Below are 20149 nucleotides of genomic sequence, written 5' to 3' on the forward strand. Positions count from 1 at the left end.
TCAGTCATAATCATCATTGTTCTTTTCTGATCAAATTTGAGAGGACTGGACTGCAGAAACCCAGGGAAAAGCAAGGGCAGCAGAGCACTGCTCCTGAAGTCTCCCTACGTGCAGGGATCCTCTCAGATGGAGACTTCTCACCCAAAGGACACCAGACCTGGGGTGAGTAGGAGGAAGGCAAAGCACCTCAGAGTAGTGCCTGGAGGGACTGTGGCATCCAAACAAAGCAGTAACACACCCTTTCCACCAGAGGAAAAAAAGGACTGGAGCAGAAGGACAGCAGGCTGCTGTCCAGAAGGCCCTGAAGGTGTTCAGATCTGGAGCAGGACTGTGTGCTGGAAGGAGGGTGTTGAGAAACTCATCTTCACCTTTGGGTATTGACACATTCAAAGTAACAGAGAATCAAAGTTAATCTGTGGAAACTATAAGACCCATTTTGAGAGCTTCTGGCCCCACAAATACCCTGCTGATGCCAGTAAGAGCAGGGGCAGTCCGAAGCTTCCACCCTGTCCTCACTGGCATTGTGGGTCCCTCAAAGTGCTGGAGCTGAATGCACTGCTGGAAGCAGCACAGCTGTGTTGGCAGAGTGCTCTGGGCCCGACACACTCTGCTCCACTGTGGGACTAATTAGTGCAGGCAGAGAAGCTCATTAGGATCATTAGCTGCTTCTGAGGTGGCCCTGCACTTGTCCCCCCAGCTCGGGAACTGAATGGGTTGGTAGCTACCCTGACCATACCCTGCTGCATCTCTGCACCCTGAAGTGACCCCAAATTACTGTGATTTATAGTACAGCTCCCTGTGGTACCTGAGCAGCCGAGGGGTCAGAGGAGGAAGGTGGCTTCATATTCTCAAGAAGGATATTGTTCAGCATCCCAAAGGCAGGTGATCAGTTTTCCCCTCCATCCCCTGCAATTACCCCTCTGGACCACCTCCTGCCCCAGGTCAGTGCCTTGAAGGATGGGAGGTGGCACTGCCAGGTGCAGTACAGGCTGGAGAACTCAAGAGGCTTCAGTTCTCCTTTTGTCACAATCCTCTGGCAAAAGTGACAGTCTGGGGAAACTGCAAAGGCTTCTGAGAAGCTTCTGTTAATTATCCTACATGCACACTCCAGCCTTTTCTAGTGTTTGCCACTGGAGAGAAGAGCTCATTTAGAGCGGGGAGAGGTGGAGAATAAAGCCATTAAAAGAATAGCTGTAAGCCTAGCAAAGAGATAACAAATGACAGAGCAGCAGAATGCTAAAGCCGTGTCCTTGTCTCCTTGTGAATGGGCCTGTACAGCTCATTGGAGCAGTCCTGCCCCAGTGAGCAGATCTCTCCCCAAAGGGCTGTCCTCTGCAGCTATGAAAAATGCACGAGATAGAAAAAGAATTTTTAAAATCCTCTGCAAGGACTACACTTGTTCGGTCAACAGCCAAGTCTGACATCCCTGTGCTTTCCCAAGGGCTCAGAGGTGCTTCTTCCTTCCAAGGGGATGCAGAGTGGGAGTTAGTGCCAGCCCAGGGAGCTGGCAGAAGATGAGAGCTGTGAGTCAGACAAAGCAAGCTTTGTCCAGTATCACAGTAACACCTTTAAAGGGTTTCATCTGTTCATTTGTGACCCTAGAACTTGTTTGGTTACATCTGAAATGACTTGTACCTTTTGAAATTGATACATCTTTTTAGAAAAAGTAAGAAAGTGTGTAGATAACTCTGCAAATATAACTGGATTTCCCAGGTAACCATTAACCCAATGTTTTATAAAGCCCATTTCTGCCACTAAACAAGAAGTATCTATTTAGTTATGTATGTCCATACATCACATGAACATACTTTGCAGATTATTTGGGCTGTTCCAGTAGCCTTGGTATTAATAGTAACATAACCTCTCCAATAATCTTCAGGCAGCCCCCCAAGGAGCACTGCTGAAACCACCTGAAATAACAGCTAAAACCAGTGGTGAAAAACCACCCAGCAATGTCTTGTTCTTGCGTCCTGCTACAGCTGGGAGGAGAGAAGGAGGGCAGACCGTGTGAGAAACAGAGAGAAAAATGCGACTTCTTAGTTGGTTTTAAGTAACAGCAGCTTTAGGAATATAATTTTGCCAAAAAACACTAAGAGAAACACATGACACATTTTGCACATTCCTGCTGCCAGATGAATTACCTGGTGATGATGGGATCTACAGCATAGTTCTTGCATGGAGATACCTGGTAATAAAACCCTGGGGTGGGGCTTTGAAGCCCGTGCCCAGCGTCCCACACCATCAATCCCCTAGAGGCACTTCCCAGGCAGTCAAGAAGAAAGGAGGAAGCTCATTAACGCTGCTGGGTTATTTTGGAATCTCTCTTTTCAGTTCAGCATCCTCCTAAGTACACCCTGCTGTCAGTGTGATGTCTCTCTGGGCTCTAGGATGCCGGGATTGAAGCACAGACTCCTCCAGCCACAGCACCTCAGCACTGACTCTGCAGAGCAGCATAGCTACTCCTTCACCCATAACCCACCTCATCCTCCCACTCCTCTGCCCAGCTTTTCTCTTTCCCACTGTCTCCCCAGCTAATCCCAGTTAAGAAACTGGTACAGACATTCATTTTCTCTACTCCCACAAGGCAGCTCTCTGCTTCTAAAAATACTCCAGGAAATTGAATCAACATTTTGTAATTGGCTGGTAGCAGCAATTACTAATAATCAGCAGGAACATAATTTTCTTCATTTTCTACTCTTGCTGTAATGTAATCTCAATAAACAAACTTTGTTTTGCACACTAAACAAACACAATGGCCAATATGAGAAAAATGGGGAGATAAAAGAGAGTATCAAAAAAATTAAAAATAAACAAATTTCTATCAAATAGCAAAAACTGTAATTCAAACAGCCTTTGAGAAAGATAAAGTTGATATTGTTCTTACGTTCCCCTGTAAAATGGAAAAATGAAGGCTGCACTCCACTTCTCTTGCACAGCGACAGCAGTGCCTGGGCTTGCTGGAGGCAGCATCCCCCCTGCCCAAGCTCCCACAGACCTGGCAATTTACTGTGAGGGTAACAAAAGACACAGCAAGGTGAAGAGCACACATGACTTGGACTTGAAGGACTGTACTGGACGCAGGACTGCAGTCAAGCAAACTACTCAGTTCATAGTAAAAAACAATTTTGAAGAAGGAAGCCTGGCTCTGAATAGGTTTTCTGGAGACTGAGACAGCTCTTGCAGATTAAAAACAAGGAATACTTTCCTTCCCCAACTTGATAAATTTGCTATAGATGTCTATGCTTTCTAAATCAATAAACAAGTGCCAATTCATGCAAGGATTTAACTTGGAAGCGTGACCAACTCGTTGCTTTTCCTTCCAGCCAAGAACAGCAGATGGTCTGCTGCTCTCTGCAAGTATCAGTCCCTAACAGGTATTGATGACTGTATCAAGGCAGCTTGGCTAAAGACAAATCCTACCAAATCGTGGGAGCTCTTGTCACGCTTGGGAACTGCTCAACGAGACCCCTTGCCAACAGCACTGCTGCATGGCATTTACAAATAACACATTTTCTCTCTGTCCAGTTTAGGAGACATCCCTTACTAAGGCTTGGAGCAAGCTGCAAATTCCCTACAATTCCCAAGCAAAAAATGGGCTGCAATCCAATTTCCTGTTTCAAAAAGACCAGAAGAAATATCCCCACACTCACCCCCACGTGCCCTGGATTGCACATCAACCCTCTGCTTCCTTCTAAAGGCCATGTGGGCATTGGCAGACTCAGGCAATGCTATAAATTATAAATTATTTCAGTACAGAGGCAGGTGAGCACCCAAGTCCCAGAGTCTACTGAGAGTTCACCTGGGAACATCACCTGGAGCTGGAAGAAGAGCCTTTAGAAAGGACAGATCCTTCCCAGATAGTTTTAGTAATAAAATCACTAAACTTTCTTTGGTTCAGGGGAAGGTAAGTATCAAGCTGGTCTTCAGTATTTCTGACCTTGGAATAAACTTTGGGAAGTACACACATTGAAAAGATATGATTTTGAGAAACTTCACATTTACTTTGCTCTTGGAAATTCTTCAGCAGTCCCTGTACTGTGTTGATGAGTTTTACAGCTGCTGCTTAGGTGCCAGTGCCCTCCAGCAGAGTCACTGCTTTCCAGGGGATTTTTTGGATGGGTGGCAAAAAAAGCACCACTCACATGGGCAAAACTCCATCTCCCTGCTGTCAGAAGGCTTCAGAATTAACCAGATTATTATTTTTCAAGCACTTGCTTTAAGACTTCTCATTTAAAATTGGATTCTCTTTTCTTCTGCTTTTTGGACAGATTTTTTTCTCTCCAGAGGAATAGGAGTCACACTAGACTATGACTCAAAGATGTTTTTTACTTTTATTTTCAAATAGATAAAACCACTCAGGCTTTTGAAGACAGATTCCACTTGGAAAGGGAAAAGCCACCAGTGGGTTGTGCCCTTTGTGCTGGTGCCCAGTGCTGCTGTTGCCTGCTGGCAGTCTCCTACTGGAAAACCATGGCTTCAGGCTGATCCCAAATGCTGCTGGCACCAGACACTGTCAGGGAGCTCACAAACACCTCAGACCCCACCAAAGGCAAAGGCAGGCAGAGGGAGCACTGAGGGAGAAACAGCCAGGACAGGGAGGGGAAGAAAACATCAGCTGCTAACGAGTCTGTCAGCTCAGTTTGACAGCCTGGCACAGCCTGCAGAAGCTTGATGCTCATGGAGAGCAGTCAGGTGCCATATTTAAGCTTCAACTGTGATGTCATGTCAAACTAAAGGCACACCTAGAGCCCTCCTCTGCCATCATTTTTCCCTGCTGCTGTTGTAGCCACAACGCTGACTGTGCTCCTGGGTCCAGCCCTCACTGCCTTGGCCAGGCTTTGTGTGGCCAGAACAGCCACCTTGGGCTGTGGGGAGCAGAGCAGGGGCAAAGCATCCACAACTTGGATCAACATCTCACCTTGAAGGTAAAGGGGCTCGTTTCTTTAAGTGCTAGAACAATCACTGCTTTCCAGGGTTTTTTTGGATTGGAGGTGAAGTAGGCATGGTCCAGGTGCAGGGGATACAGAGACATCACAAAGAGGCAGGACAGGTCTGTGCTTAGAGAGATTCACACCATTGCCTTTTATAGCACAGCAAAGCTTTTAGATAAAGTGAAAAAGTTAAAGAGGTATTTAAATGCCCACATCAAACTAAGAATAGCTTCAGATGCTGTAAAGGTCAGGTTTCACTAAAGGAAATGGCCTGAAAAAACCACCAAGACAAAAGAAGTCATAATGGCTGTCAGGATGAGACACGAACCAAGCAGAAACAGAGATTTTGCAAAGTTTTGCAAAGCAAGTTGCACCCCCGCAGCCCGTGCAGAGCTCAGCTCTCCAGAGAAGCACAGCATGGCTGCTGCACACCCCTGCCATGATCCACACTCTGTGAAATGGAAGGGTGTCAGCACAGGGAACTTACTTAGTGTTGTCTGAGTCAATGGCATGAAAGAGCTTCTCAAGTTCTTCTTCGTTGAGTGTCCCATCAGAAAAGAAGGCCTGGAACTCCTCCAGGGACAGCTTCCCATCATCTGCAAACAGTGACACAGCTGCCATTAGGGAAAGGGGACAAGTAAAGTGAGGGGGAAAAGGCTGAAAATCAAGAGTTATTTACAGATTTAAGGATTTACACCAAAATTATCTCCAAATGCTTCTGCAAAACTGGCCCTCAACCAGTGCAGATCTTACAGAGTCACAGAATCATACAATCACCAGTTGGAAGAGACCTTCAAGATCACCGAGTCCAACCCATGCCCTAACACCACCTCAACTAAACCATGGCACTGAGTGCCACATCCAATCTTTTTTTAAACACATCCGGGGATGGTGACTCCACCACCTCCCCGGGCAGACGATTCCAGTATTTAACCACTCTTACTGTGAAAAACTTATTCCTAATATCCAACCCATATTTCCCCTGGGGCAGTTTAAGACTGTGTCCTCTCGTTCTGTCAGTTGCTGCCTGGAGGCAGCGGGTCTCAGGGTGGGACCCTGCAGCTCTGGCTGAGCCAGGGCCAGATGAAGGTGCTCCTGGGTATGGATACACTGGCCACTGGCAACTAATTGGGCTATTAAGCCAAAGCCTGGCTCAAACCTAAAGAGGAAAAACTGTTAAGCTTCATCCTAAAACTGAATTACATTTAAGACATTATGGAGTGTTTTGTCTACCCTATGCTCAAATGACACAGGACACTCATTAAGGGACATTTAACAGATAGGAAAAGACCCTGGGCTGGAATTATAACAGACCCAGCAGTATCTTTTGCCATCTCCATCCAGCTGCATCCTCTCCAGCACAGTCCATCTCCCTGCTCTGGACAGAAATGTTAAACAGCAGCTACCAAGCACTGTGGACAGGCACAGAGCTGGCTGTGAGAAGGCTCCTGTGAAGTTCAGCAATAAAGCAACAGGAGGGAGACAAAAGAAGCTCTAAAGAAACTTTAATTTATCATTTCTTGTCCAAGCTGCTGACGCCAGACCCTGGTGTGCAGCAGCGCCTGGGGGGGAATGACTACCCCAGGTCACATATTATTTAAAATCTTTCCATTCACATCCACAGAAGAGTCACAGACTGGAAATGCTGCCTACTTTGTGCTAGGACAATGTATCATTTATTATTTAATCAAATCAATAATAAACCCTGTTGTTTCTTTTTCAGGAAATGATGCTAGAGGACAAAATCAGCCAACTCTCCACATACACATCAATATTTCTTCCCCAAAGTAAGTCTGCTGCTCTTTAAACATACCTGCATTGCCAAATGCTAACCCAGTTTCCCTTGCCTGGCATAGACAAATTTAGAACAATGATAAACTGAGTCTAAGATGCCCATTTAATTGGCAATTATGAAAGGAACACAGCAGGAGAACAAAGTCTACAGCAGCCCTGGGTGAAGAGGGCACCACTTCCAGAGCACCACAATGGCTGCAGAAAGGGTCCAGCTGCCTTTATTGTTTTTCTGCACTCCTTCCCCAAAATGTGACCTCTTTGCAGCAGGCAGGGTGCAGAATACCAATGCACAGCTCAGGGAATGGGTCCCAAATCTGCTCTCTGTTTCTGATTACAGAACACTAAAGCACCTGTACTTCAGCAGGAACCTACTGCTTGAAGCATCCCACCTGTGTCACCTGGAGATTAACCCAGTGGTGAGATTCTTTCCCCAAAGGAGATAAAAAGACTGTCCAGAGCAGGAGCCCCCTCCACACCACCCATCTCCACCTCTTCATATTGCAGAACTGGATAAGAAGCTCTTCCCCCTCAGTGCTCCTATTTATGCAGTATCCCAGCCAAGATCAAGGTTTGGTTTCTTCTGATCCTGACTGGCAATGAATGCTCATCTTCAAACACCAAGATCAAAAGGATGGCAGCATTTCTATCCCACAAGGGCTAAACAATTCTTTATATGTGGAACATTTTACCTGTAAACCATAAATTAGCAACTGTTCACCTTCAAACTGTCCTTCCACACAGAGGGCAGGCAGAAATAAATTCCCAGAAAAGTCACATAAATCAACTTACTGGGAAAGAGAAACTGTAAGGTGAAGTGGGTATTTTTTCAGGAGAGAACTTTGATCTGAATTTACAGTTTGCTTAACTCTGAAAAAAAGGTGTTTCTAAGTTTAAGGCAAAAAATCCATGGCCTTTATCTAGTTTATATCTTATAACTCCGGTCTTTCATTTTACTCTGGCTTGATTTGTTTTGGTCTGGGTTTTTTGAGGGTTTTTTTGAGTAGTACGCTCCAGGACACATTTTTGCTGCAGCCTCTGAAATGTCTGTGTTTAAAATCTGTGCCAAAACACTGCTCTGACTCCTATCTCAGAGCCTCCAGAAAGAACAGGTAGAACAGATACCAACTACCATGACATGTCAGATCACTGGAAACCAACACACACTGAATTTTTGTTGGCATTTAACAGCCCAAAGTAATGAAAAAAGAGGATGATTTAAGGATCTAGAGGAAGAAGGAGATGACAGTGACTTTTATCTAATTTTTATTGTCTAGAGACCCCACAGAACTGCTTGAATAAAAGTATTCTGACCCCACAGAATCTGAATAAAAGTACCAATTTTATTTGCAAGCAGTGCTCAGGACTTTCATTCCCCCCCCGAACCACCAGCACCAAGTACCAGTCAGCTTAAAGCTGATTGTCATTTAATACAAACTGGAATACTTGTCTGCAAACACACAAAGCAAAAGCCTTTCTGAGTAACGAGATAATCCTTGAGCTGCATATCTATAATTGTGGAACAGCCTGAGAGCCTGGGTTTCTGGAGCCCAGCAAGCAAAGATGCCTTCAGGGAACTCGGGGTGATAAGAGGAAGCAGACTGGGCTGGGATTTGCCAGTTCAAATTAAACTGTTAAAAAACCCTGGGCAAGGAGGGTTGACCACAATGCCACCAACACCAGGTCCCCTGGCTGGCAGTCGCTGTGATAAGTAAGAGCTGATGGGACACTGTGGTCCAGGAGGAGCCTTATCAGGACAGTCACAGCTTTTTCTGACAGCAGAAGTGTGTGCACCCAGTAGAGAATGGATAAGACTTCCAGAAAGCAGCTTTTTGCTGAAAGCTGCTGGGCTCAAAAGGTACAAATTCTCCAGATGGACAGGCAGGGGCTGTACCAGAGCCTCAATTGTACGGTTCAGCCTCACCCACACCCTGCCCTGTAGAGCTTGTCTGGGACCTTTCAGCCCTTGGGAGCAACTTTTGATAGGAAGCATGATAGAAAAATTGAGATTCTTCACCAAAACTCACTAGACCAAATAGAGTTTCCATCATTTTTAAGATCTAGAGATCTCAAAGAGATCTAGATTGTAAAGATCTTAAAATCCAGAGATCTAGATCTACACAAATATTTGTGACTTTTTTATCTGGACAACCATACAAAAGGTGGACAACCTATTTCCACTGACTACCTCCCTCCCCTTTAAACCCAGTGCTTGAAGTTAACACCTAGCTGCCAGCAAGGACAAGTGCCACTAACTAGAAATTGCCTCCCCCGCACTGATCGGCTGAGAAAAGAGATAATCAGGCCACAGCTATCCTGCCATCATTTCTTCCTAAGAGAGCAATCTTCATTTTACCCCAGCTTTTCAAAATAATTCAATCACAGGCAAAGACCAAAGCAAATTGCCAGCCCAACAGAGCTATCAAAGTTAAAAGTAACTGAAGAGAGAAGGACATAAGAGAGAACATCAGAAAGCCCCAACTGGGATGTTATTATATCTCCATTTGCCATCATGAAAATGTGAGGAGTCCAGAAGTAGCTTTTACACCTTCCGACTCACACAATCAAGCTGTTCTCACCCGCTAACACAGCCCAGGGAAAAATCAAACTGAGATCATAAATTGTCCAAGGTATAGGAAATCTGATGGCTGAGTTTCTGGAAATTCACTCAGTGATACAAATAGCTTAAAGCAGCTACAAAATAAGGTCACTGTTCTGAGCCTGAGTTTGCTAAATCTGTTTTCAATTACATGAGTTTGAGACTGCTCATATATTTTCCAGATATATTATGAATATATTTTCTAGCTATTATTATGAATATACTTCATTACTTACTTTTACTTCTCTGCGAGTTCTAAAATGCTCTAAGCTTCGCTTACTTGCAAGTGCCCATGAGCTATGGGTAAGTAAATTGGATTTTATTGTAGCCTGTGAATAAAAATGATAACTCTATTTTTTTCTTCTTTTTTGGGGGTATGCCTGTGCAGATACATGAGCCAGCAAGAACAGGAATTGGCTTCTACCCTGAAGCTTTCATCCAGCCCCCTCGGAAGCCAGGAGGACAGACTTTATTCATTAAAACAAAGGGGAATATGGGCTTCAGCTTCCATCCTGGGCTGTTAGGAAAAATTACCTCCAGGCCCACAGATCTGATCTGTGATGAACCTTTCCACTGGGCTAAGAAGGGGTGCGTTCTCTGCATCAGCCAGCCCCGTCCAAAAATCATCTGCAGCTCCTCGCCACTTGCTCAGGCACGTAGCAGCCAACAAAATATTATCCACCCACTTTAATTCCAGCCTCACAGAGTTCTGATGGGGGCAATATCATTTAGTTGGAAGCAGGGCTGGTGATTCACCTCCAGACCTGGCTGAAGCTGCAGAACCACAGGAGCAGCACAGCCCATGTTTGGGTGGCTCCACACAAGGACGATGCCATTGCCACTGGAAGAGAGCCCCTGCAAGTGGCTTTGCTAATGAGATGTACCACACATCATTACAAGGAATTACTACAATTACAGTAATTTTCTAGTGAAAGAAATTTACAGAATGACTCCAAAATTTTGAAACTTAACTAATGCCCAGCACAGCTGTTTTCACACGGGTCAGTACCACACCAAGTGATCTGAACAGGTACCCTGAGAGACAGATTTCCAACATAGCAGATAATCTCTATTTGGAGTACTCCTGTGCATTTCTAATGCCAGCTGGGAGTGCTGGTGACACCTCTTGGGGGATGCTGGCACAGGAATGCCAAGGCTGGCACAGAAGACAGTTTCACATACAGACAAAGCAAGGGATTGAACTATGGGGTCTGGGGTTTTGCTTTCTCAGCTCACTGAGAAACACTTGATCAATGCTTTTGTGTGTACTGGGCATGATCCCCTCCTTCACCTTCTTGCCATTAACACAGGTTTGAGGTGGTGTCTTCCATCTTCTGCCAGTGACCCCACGACAGCTCCCACGGGCACAACCCCCAGTGCTCCTCACTCTGGGGCAGGCTGGGCACACTCACCCAAGCTCACTGGCAAATGCCACGTGCTGCCCTGCTTCCAGCATCACCATCTTTGTGCCATGTGTTAATAAAAACCTTTGGGATTTTTATCTTCCCAGAACATCTTTCCTTTCTATGCCTGGATGGGGCACTTGATAGAAGGACTGAGAATCCTTTTTGTGACAGGATTAGCCTTTCCATTTCCATTAAAATAGGGGAAAAGCGACTTTCATTTCAAAATTACCACATCAGTCAGTTTAAGAGAGTGAGGAATGACATAAAGCCTGGTTCTTGTCTAGGGCAATGGGTAATGGTGCATGCACCAAGCAGACAATGGCTGGGAATCTTCCCTGTAGGATTTGGACTGGAGAAAAATGGGATTTTCATTGTAGTCAGAAAACTGAACCTCATTCCCATCAGAAATAGTCTGGGCATTAAGCAATGTCCATTAGCATGTCAGAATTTTCCCCAAACTGCTCAGCTTTTATCATGAAATCAAGCCTTTTGTCATCCTAGAGTTAGAAGCAATTTTGAAATTATTTTTAATGGCAGCTATAGATAGTTGTCAAATGTAAGCTGGTAGGTAGGGAGATATGCAGGAGTGATATAGCACATTTTCTCCCACTATCTTTTGTGAAGACTGTACTTTTTTCAGTTTCCCACATAATTCTCACCCTGCTGTAATGACCTGATTTAAATGTGGGGGGTTCTTTTCTGTAGTTACCCATTACATTGAATTTGGACGTTTTATCACAGGTATCTAGGAATGCCTTCCAAAAAAATTCCCAGCTGTTTACAAATTAAGTGCTGGAGTTAGACTTCCTCAGGGTGTAAGTAGCCTGGCCAGGACCAATGCAAGTGCTGCTTAGTAGAGGTTATAGCAAAAATCACCTAAACAGTTACAAGAGGATTCAGCCAGAAATGCCTGTAGTCCACAAAGTTTTCTCCATGCACCATTTTCCTCCAGAAAACTGGAGGTAACCTGTTTCAGTTTTCCTCTCACTATCCAAGTTATTTGCTTGCAGTTTAAAAAGAAAATTACTGTCAACAGCTGATCTCAATGCATTTGCTTCACATCTGTAGTGGCACAAGGAAAGCACTGAGTCAGCCCCTCCACGTGCTGCAGCTCTGCAATTATTCATGCAGAATGCAGGTGATCTGAGCCCTGGGACCCTGTGCACACAAACATGTTGGTCTGGCTCAGGGCAGAGCAGTGGGAAAAGGCTCAGGAAAGGAAACCAGAGCTTGCAGCAAGCAACGTCGTGGCAAAGAATTCATTTTGAGAGGCAATAGGTGAATTCTCAATGGGTTCCTTGAGCTCCAGCCTGGGCAGCCAAGAGGGGCTGGAGGGGAGGCACCCTGGATGGCTGTGCACCAAGGTCAGTGTCGTAGCACAAAGCAGACCTCTGGGCTAAATACCATAAATATATAACCTTAAATAAATACATAAATAAAGTGTCCTGGTTTTGTTTGGGATAGAGTTACTTTTCTTCCTAGAGGCTGGTACAGTGCTGTACTTTGGATTTAGTATGAGAATAATGCTGACAACACACTGCTGTTCTAGTTGTTGCTGAAGGGTTTGGGGACATACCTTCACCTCTGTTCCTTCACTCTCCCCCATCAGGAAATCTCTGTTTCCAAGATGTTGCAGTCATCAGCAGACCCAGCTTAGCTCCAGACATACAACTGCCACTGCATCTCAGTTATTTTTCATCTTGGTTGACCTGACACTGCCTTTTTATATTGGGTGCTATTAAATGGATGGCTGACTTTGAACAACCATGGCTTTTTAGCACCTCGGATTTATTTACTCATTTAAAGTCTTTGCCCTGTGAGTTACACAAGGACAGGCCAGCACAGCAAAGCAGAAAGTTGCTGTGCAGAGCTCGCAATCTCCTGGCCCAAACAGCCTCATTCTCTCTCCCAAAGACTTTGGCTCTCCACATGTCCAAACACCTGTCTTGCTCTCTCCATTGTTACTCAGTCTCACCCTCTCTATCATCCTGAACATCTACTTCCTTCTTCATTGAAGTGCCTTCAGTATCTCCCCTCCCCACGCTTCCCAACTTCTTTTTTTATTTGAACCCTTAGGTGTAACATGTAAGACATTGTAGACACAGCTATACAAAATAAAAATTTATGTTTTAGAGGAGACTGGAAGAAAGAAGTGGTTGCAACACTGTCAACCTTTGATCCCTACTATTTGATCCCCAAACTTCCTGTTTATTGCTCAGGGAGCCTTGCTGCAGACCCCATCTTCAGTCACCTTCCTGAAAAAAGTTGTGCAGATTGGATATTAGGAAAAATTTCTTCACTGAAAGGATGGTCAAGCACTGGAACAGGCTGCCCAGGAAAGTGGTGGGATCACCACCTATGAAGGTATTTAACAGACTTGTAGGTGTGGCATTCGGGAACATAGTGATAGACCCCAGGGGCACTCTATGGTCTTAGGGGGCTTTTCCAACCTTAGTTATTCTGTGATTTAAAAAACATCAGCAACCTTTCCTATACAAAACCCCCAGTCAAAGCCCACAAGCTACAAACAGCCTCTCTAAATATTTGATCTAAAGTGAAAATGAAACACAAAGACAGCACAGCTTGTTGTTAATATGAGATCACTCTGTGCTTCAACCATCCCAAGGTGGTAAATCCTGACTTCAAAACTTCCTCCTTGCATTTAAGGCAAAATTACCAGGAGCCTTGCTAAAAGAGAGCAGAACCTGCCTCCTGCCGTGCCCTAAAAACAACTATTCTGGACAGGAATTACTACAGACAATTAAAAATACAATAAAATAAATAGTAGGAGGAAAAACTGATATTTGGATACTTACATTATTAAATAGCACAGCTGTTCTTTTCCTATGCAAAAAATAGTTAGTTTTTATCCATCAGCAAACTGCATTGTGATACGTAATTCCCTGCAAGGTTAAGCATTTCTTTGTGTGCAAAATAGAGGTGGCCTGGGAATCATGGAGAGATATTTAAATCTCCTCCTGAGCCCTGCCACATCAAAGTAGAGCAGTGGGTTTATTTGGGAGACTTTTTTGCAATTCCCCACTCACACATCAAAAGCTATGCATGGTTTCAAGCTGCTGCAAGGCTCTTTCTCCTGCCATGCCATGGTGATCCTCCAGATGCAGCCCACTGGATGAGATTTCTGCTGAGAGGCAGAAATCTTGGGGTGATGGGCAGAGATGTAAAACCACTGCAGCACTTGGTGTGCTGTCCTTCAGGTCTCCTACAAGAATAATATGGGATCTGAGGGAGCTCATGCCTGTCTAAACTCCAAGTGACCTTCACCATATCAAAAAAAAGCCTCTGAGAAGCTACCCTGGGTAACATCTTCCAGAGTCCCCTCTGCCCAGGCTGGCTGGGGACAGGTCACATACACACACCAGTGCCTGCCCTTCAGCAGCAAGGAGGAAAACCTGGGTTTCTCTGTAGGGACAAGTCAAAATACCACTTCTGAAGCTTATCAGGTCACTTCCCATCTCTGGAAGTGTTCAAGGCAAGGCTGGACAGGGCTTTGAGCAACCTGGTCTAGTGGGACGTGTCCCTGCCATGACAGGGGATTGGAACTAGATGAGCGTTAAGGTCTCTTCCAACACAAATCATTCTATGGTTCCATTATTTATTTGATTTCTGTCTCCAGGTGGGCAGACAAAAGCTTCATTTTGCTAGAAAGCAGTGCCTGGAGCTACAGTTACCTCCTGCACCCAGACAGACCAGGAGAGCACAACTGATATTCTCAGGAAATTGCTGGAACAGCCACAGCAAGTGCAGAGCAGCTCTGGTGCTGGATCAGAGGATGTTCTGTGTATCCCACTGAGTTTAAGGAACAGCTCAGTGCACTGACAGCAGCTAACCCAGACCATGGGGCTCATACAGCTCTCAGACTCCTTGAGAAGCAGCTGTGGATGCACATACATGGCAAACAGGAAAGAGAGAAAGAGGAAAATTTTAGATGGCAGGTCCTTCATCTTAAGACATGTGGGGAAACACCATTACTTACTGACAGTAACCTCCTGCTTTCCTAAAACACACTGGAGTCCATACAGGGCCCTCACACCCTCCCCTGCCAAGTTAATGTCCTCTCTTTGGATTGAGGAAAACTCAGAGCCCAGATTTAGAAAGGCAATGTATGTAGTTCTGCTCTGTGCCCGAGTGGGAATGTGCTAGCTGAAACGTTTGTGAACTATCAGCTCCAGGCATATTGCCAGCTCCAAAGTTTTCAAACTTAATCATTATATTTTAGCAGAAACATCAAAAGAAAAAGTAAACCTGGGATGATTGATCAGGAAGTTTCAACCAAGCTGAAGCAGAAGCCAACACTCCCAACTCCAGTACACCCCAGCTCTGCAACAGCCTATTAAATCCAGATTTCTTGGAAAGCTCAGAAACAGACACCGAACAGCCCTAATTCCCCTCTGTTCCTCATTAACCAGCCTTCTCACTTGCTTTTTTTAACGTGCAGATAGATGAATATTTCAGAGGGCCAGGGCAGGGTTTGCACTATTTTCAGCTCATTATACTCAGCATTCAGCTTCAAAATGAGGAAGAGGCAAGTGTTTGAGCAAAAGAGGAAAAAATCATGAAAATGCATGGTGTTACCTCTCAAAAGTGTTGTGCTGGTGTGGCCAGGGCATGGCAGGGAGAGAACCTCTCTGGGGCTGAGGCTGTTCTTGGCAGGGCTTGCAGCACCACACTGGATCTGGGCACAGCCTGGTGATGCTGCCAGAGGCTGCTCCGTGAGCAGCTCATGGAGATCACTGCCACCAGCTCCCTGGGAGCTGCTCGTGGGGATCACTGCCACCAGCTCCCTGGGAGCTGCTCGTGGGGATCACTGCCACCAGCCCCTGGGAGCTGCTTGTGGGGATCACTGCTGCCACACCACAACAGCAGCCTCTCCCAGGGACAGCCTGGACAGGAGCCACGGGCAGCATTTCAGCTGTTGCCCTACCCAGGGAGGCACAGTGCTCAGCTAAGGCTACTGCAAGAGATAAAACATAACACCTAGTTTGATTTCCTGATCTCTGACAGCAGAAGTTGCATTTCAGCCCAGCTGAAGGATTTAGTACCACAGCCAGAAGCAGTGCCCAGGGTGCAATGACTGTGCTGGGTCCCTGTGGCATGGTAGCATGTCAGGAATGAGCTGTGGGAAAACCTGAAAACTCACCTGGGTTCTGTCACTGCAACAGTTCTCCTGTGATTTTGTTTCCCCCTTGTAAAATAAGCATTATCCTGTGCTTAGTAAAACCCTTGCAATGGATGAGAAGCAGTGCTCTAAGTCACCTTTCACTAACACTGACCAGAGGAAGGAAGTGGGGCTGTTTCCATGTGGTGGCCACTGGAGCTGTTGGCTGTTGACAAATTAGCAGCAAATTACTGCAGATTAGAGAGCTACAAACTCACTGCTTTCTGCAGCCCCATGGAACAATATCCAGATTGCACTGGCAGCATCAACAGTTTTCCATTCAGCTAACAAGATGTGCAGAGATGAAGACAGCAAATTAAACTGACGTGAAAAGCAGATTCCTCGTTTGCATTCTCAAAAGGCAGAAGAAGTTTCCCTACTGCTTTATCATCTGCAGCATACAGGACATTCAGCTCCCTGTGCCAGGGCTCAATAGGTGTTTGAAGAGCAAATGCAGAATCTGCGTAATTAATTACTTGCTTCCTGATGTTAACCCCTGAACCGTGAAGTCCAGGTGTAAGCCTACATCACTGACCTTCTGCAACACTAATGTTTCATTTCTTGAAACTCAGTGGTTTCAAAATCCCTGTTAAAAAAAGTTTCAGGCTCTAAACAAAACAACTGCTCATGTTTGATGGTCCCTCTCTGAAAAATCTCTTTGTCAATAGCTAAATCTTTTTTCGGGGTAGTCTTTCCTTCAGGACCCAGTATAAATGAGAGCCAAAGTGGTCCCTCCCCACAGAGTGCTCTTGCAAGTCTCCAGCATGGTCTGTCCTGGCTCCCCATGGCTGCACAGAGAGAGCAGCCAAGCCAAACCTCACTCAATCCACAGTTGCTCTTATTTTTATGCTTCCACTTAATAAGTTTCTGCATTTCCCGTTTATTTTCGCAGCAAAAATGGAAGCCCTATGCTCAGTGTCTCCAGCTATTTGTCCAGGGCAGGATGGGTGTCTCAGCCCTGTCAGAAATATTTAACATCTCTAAGGCAAACAATGCAGATCTTTTCTACACTCTTCCATCCTTTTGCTCCAGCGAAGCATCTGAGCAGCACAGAACAGAGCAGTCCTGCAGGGAAGGCACATCTGCTCTGAAAAGATTGCAAAGAAGAAACAAAATCTAAATATGTTTTTTCTGCTCCAGCAAATTAAACAAGCACCTCTTTAATCACAGATTTCTACATTTAACAAAGCTGCAGCATTAATATCTTCTCTGTTTAGCTTTTGTAGTTTGTTTCAAAACTAGGTTATAAAACCCCCAGAACTCTTATCCAGCTTTTTGGTTAAGGGAGGAGAAAGATAAGGTATTTTGCTGTCTTTTCTGCAATGACCTGTGTAGTAGAGAATAAAGTACAAATGAAAAAACACAAATTCAAACAAATGATGAAAACATTAAGAACAAGAATCACTGCAGCAGGAGCTGCACGGCAGAACCCCCCCGACCCACACCCCACGGGCATCGCTTTCACAAGTAGGTCACGGCTCGCACTGCGAAAGGCAGGGCATCCCCACAGCGCCTGCTCCGTGGGCTCTGTCCCAGATTGAACTGCAAAAGCAGGCAAGCCCCACTGGCGCCAGCACAAAAGGCAGAGGCAGACTTGTGTGCCAACTCAAGGCTCCTGCTGTGAAGCCCCCCCGGCCCCTGCCCATCTCAGCATCTCCCATCAGTTCCTTCCGTCCTCAGTATCCCAGCCACTGACCCGCGGGCTCTGTGGTTCAACTCAGCCTGCTTTAATTTGGCTAAATCAAAGATGAGGAAAAAAAGGGTATCTGAAGGACAAAGCCACTGCAAAAATGCCTACAAGTCGTTGTTTTTTTTGGTTTTTTTCCCCAGGGAAAAATGGGGTCATCTTTCTTCTCTTCTTAAAGAAAGCTTTCAAAGGAATATTTGAAAATCCCAGACCTAAAGTATTTCAAGTTTTGTTTCAGTTTAATCCTTATATCTTCCCCTGAACACTGACAACAGCCTCTCAGTTTTTAGTCTGCTTTTCCACAGCAAACCTGAACAAGTTGTCACTGAGTTTCTAAATAGGAAAAGAACAGAAAAAACCCTCTGCTGCAGTTTTTCACTGAAAATTGAGAACCACAAATGCACAAACCACTGGGGTGACTTGTGCATGGGACTGTTTCCTAACAGTGCTGGGGAAGGGTCTCCATACTCCCTCACCCAGCCCTGCTGCAGCTCATTAAAATGCTTCTTTGGGAGACAGTGTTTCGGAGAAGTCTTTGTGAATTTTTAATGCCGTGTGCTACTTAACGTCTGCTGAATTCACAATTTTTCCACGCCACCTCAGCAGCATCTGCTGCAGCCATGCGACCTGGAGCAGCACGCAGCCTTTCCCAGCATAACTGAGAACCTGGGATCAGACAGATCCCAAGGAGAGGCACATGGACAGTGCAGGGAGATGCTTCCAGACCCTTCTGCAGAACCTTGTGATGCAAAACTTCCCCAAGGCACCACCCAGGCTTAACCCGGATCCAAGTGCTCCACTGCATGGGAACACTGCTCATATTGGCATGCTGAAACCCAGCAGGACAGCACTGTCTGCAGCCTCTGCACAGGGAACTGCTGCTCTCATCTCTTCTTTTCTCTTTAAGGTCTTATGAAACCCAAAGGTGATGTCTGGAGAGGAGAGGGGGGAAGCGCTGGCAGCTGGTGTGAAAAAGCAGCTGAGAAACCAATGCATTGTGCAGAAGGAGGAGAAAAAGAGCAACGTGGCCCATGGAAGTCAAGACACACAAGCTGTCTGACATTAGGGTGAAGCATGACCCATCTGCTTTTGGCAGAACCAAATTTACCCAGGAGAGCAGTGGCACTGAGGGCCTCCAGCACTTAGGGTTATGCATAACAGTTTACAAGATAAACCACACTCATTGGAGTTCTCTTCTGCTTCCTCAGGCTCTGGTAACAAAATCACTGGAATCTTTTTATAGTTTTAAAAAAAAGAAACAACACCAAAAAACCTCCCACCAAAACCCAACAGCATCTAGATTTCACACAAGTGCCATGCCAGGAAATGCTATAGAAGCAAATCATAGGAAACCCAAATTGCTAACATCTTTTATTCCCAAAGCTGGGGAGCCCTAAGTTGGGAGCACAGCCCTGCTCTATTCTGCTCAGGAGTACAGGAGTACTACAGCAGGAGTAAACATAACCCAGCAACCAAGAAAGAAAACTCAGGATCCACTCTGCACATGGACAGCTCATGGCGGGTTGCCTGGCTTGGAGATAGAAATGCTTGAGGGAACTCTGTACTTCTTTGATACATTGAGTGTTATGAGCTTTAGGTAATGGAATAGAAAATGCTAGGTTTAGCCCTTGATGATATCTCCTGTGATGTTTGATCAAACCCTCCTCATGTGGAGGAGGTGATTTATTAGCAGAGATTGGACCCATTTGAAGAAAGAAGCATCCTGGTGGAGGAAAAGTCTCATCTGAGAGCTTCATCAAAGCAGCAGTTTACAGAGAGGTTTTCTGTCTCCCAACACTACCAGCTCACATGTCAGTGCCAAACCTGCCATGAAAAAGCTTTCCAGAAAGCAGATAAGCATCGTCACAGCCTTGGAGGAGCACACATCTCTGCAGGCTGTCCTTTGCCTGAAGGAAATCCACTAAAATTTCCTGCCTTCCCAAACTATTAGCACAGGTTGGATTTTTTTCTGGTTCAGTGCACAGCGCTATGGGTGAATTTAGCAGGAATTAGCCCCCCTCTCATGAGGGACCTGTTTGCCTCTTTGTACACATGTGAACCTGGAACATTTGTGTTTCATTTACAGACACACACACAAAAAAAGGACATAATGAGCTAGGAGCTGGGAAACAAAACAGTCATTGCAAAACCAGCGGAGTTAGTGAGGGTCAGGGTGCTGGTCAGGCCATGCCATGGTGCCTGGTCAGAGGATATATCTGACTGAGGGTTTGGTGACATTTGGTGTGGGAGATGATGCAACTTTTGCTGTTTCCTTCTAGGACCACCCTAATTAAAGGGAAGCTAATTCCATACCTTGCCTCTCTCATGGAGCACACTGATGTGCTTTTGCAGACAGAATGAAGCTCACAATCAGCTCGGTGGTTTCCTGCCTGCCCAAATCCCACGGGATGTCTGTGCTACAGAACAACATGGCTCCTGATGCAAGATCAGCCTCTGTGAATCTGCACCCAGTGCTGCTGCAATAGCTGTGCAGTGAGAAACATTTAATCCTCGTTCTTGTTTTATAAAAGGATCAAAATGCTCAGCATGTTGACA

At 45.5% G+C, this 20149-nt stretch overlaps 1 protein-coding gene across 4 annotated transcripts in view; it reads right to left on the bottom strand.

The window, feature by feature from the left end:
* Positions 1-20149, bottom strand: part of NECAB2 (N-terminal EF-hand calcium binding protein 2) — a 91069-nt gene that overhangs the window by 33419 nt on the left and 37501 nt on the right. For all 4 annotated transcript variants that reach the window (XM_032121581.1, XM_032121578.1, XM_032121577.1 and 1 more), the window contains exon 3: positions 5419-5527. In XM_032121581.1, coding sequence (XP_031977472.1) covers positions 5419-5527 — 109 coding nt within the window. The remainder of the gene's footprint in view (positions 1-5418; positions 5528-20149) is intronic.

Source organism: Corvus moneduloides, chromosome 12, assembly GCF_009650955.1.
Source record: "Corvus moneduloides isolate bCorMon1 chromosome 12, bCorMon1.pri, whole genome shotgun sequence".
NCBI classification, from domain to species: domain Eukaryota; kingdom Metazoa; phylum Chordata; class Aves; order Passeriformes; family Corvidae; genus Corvus; species Corvus moneduloides.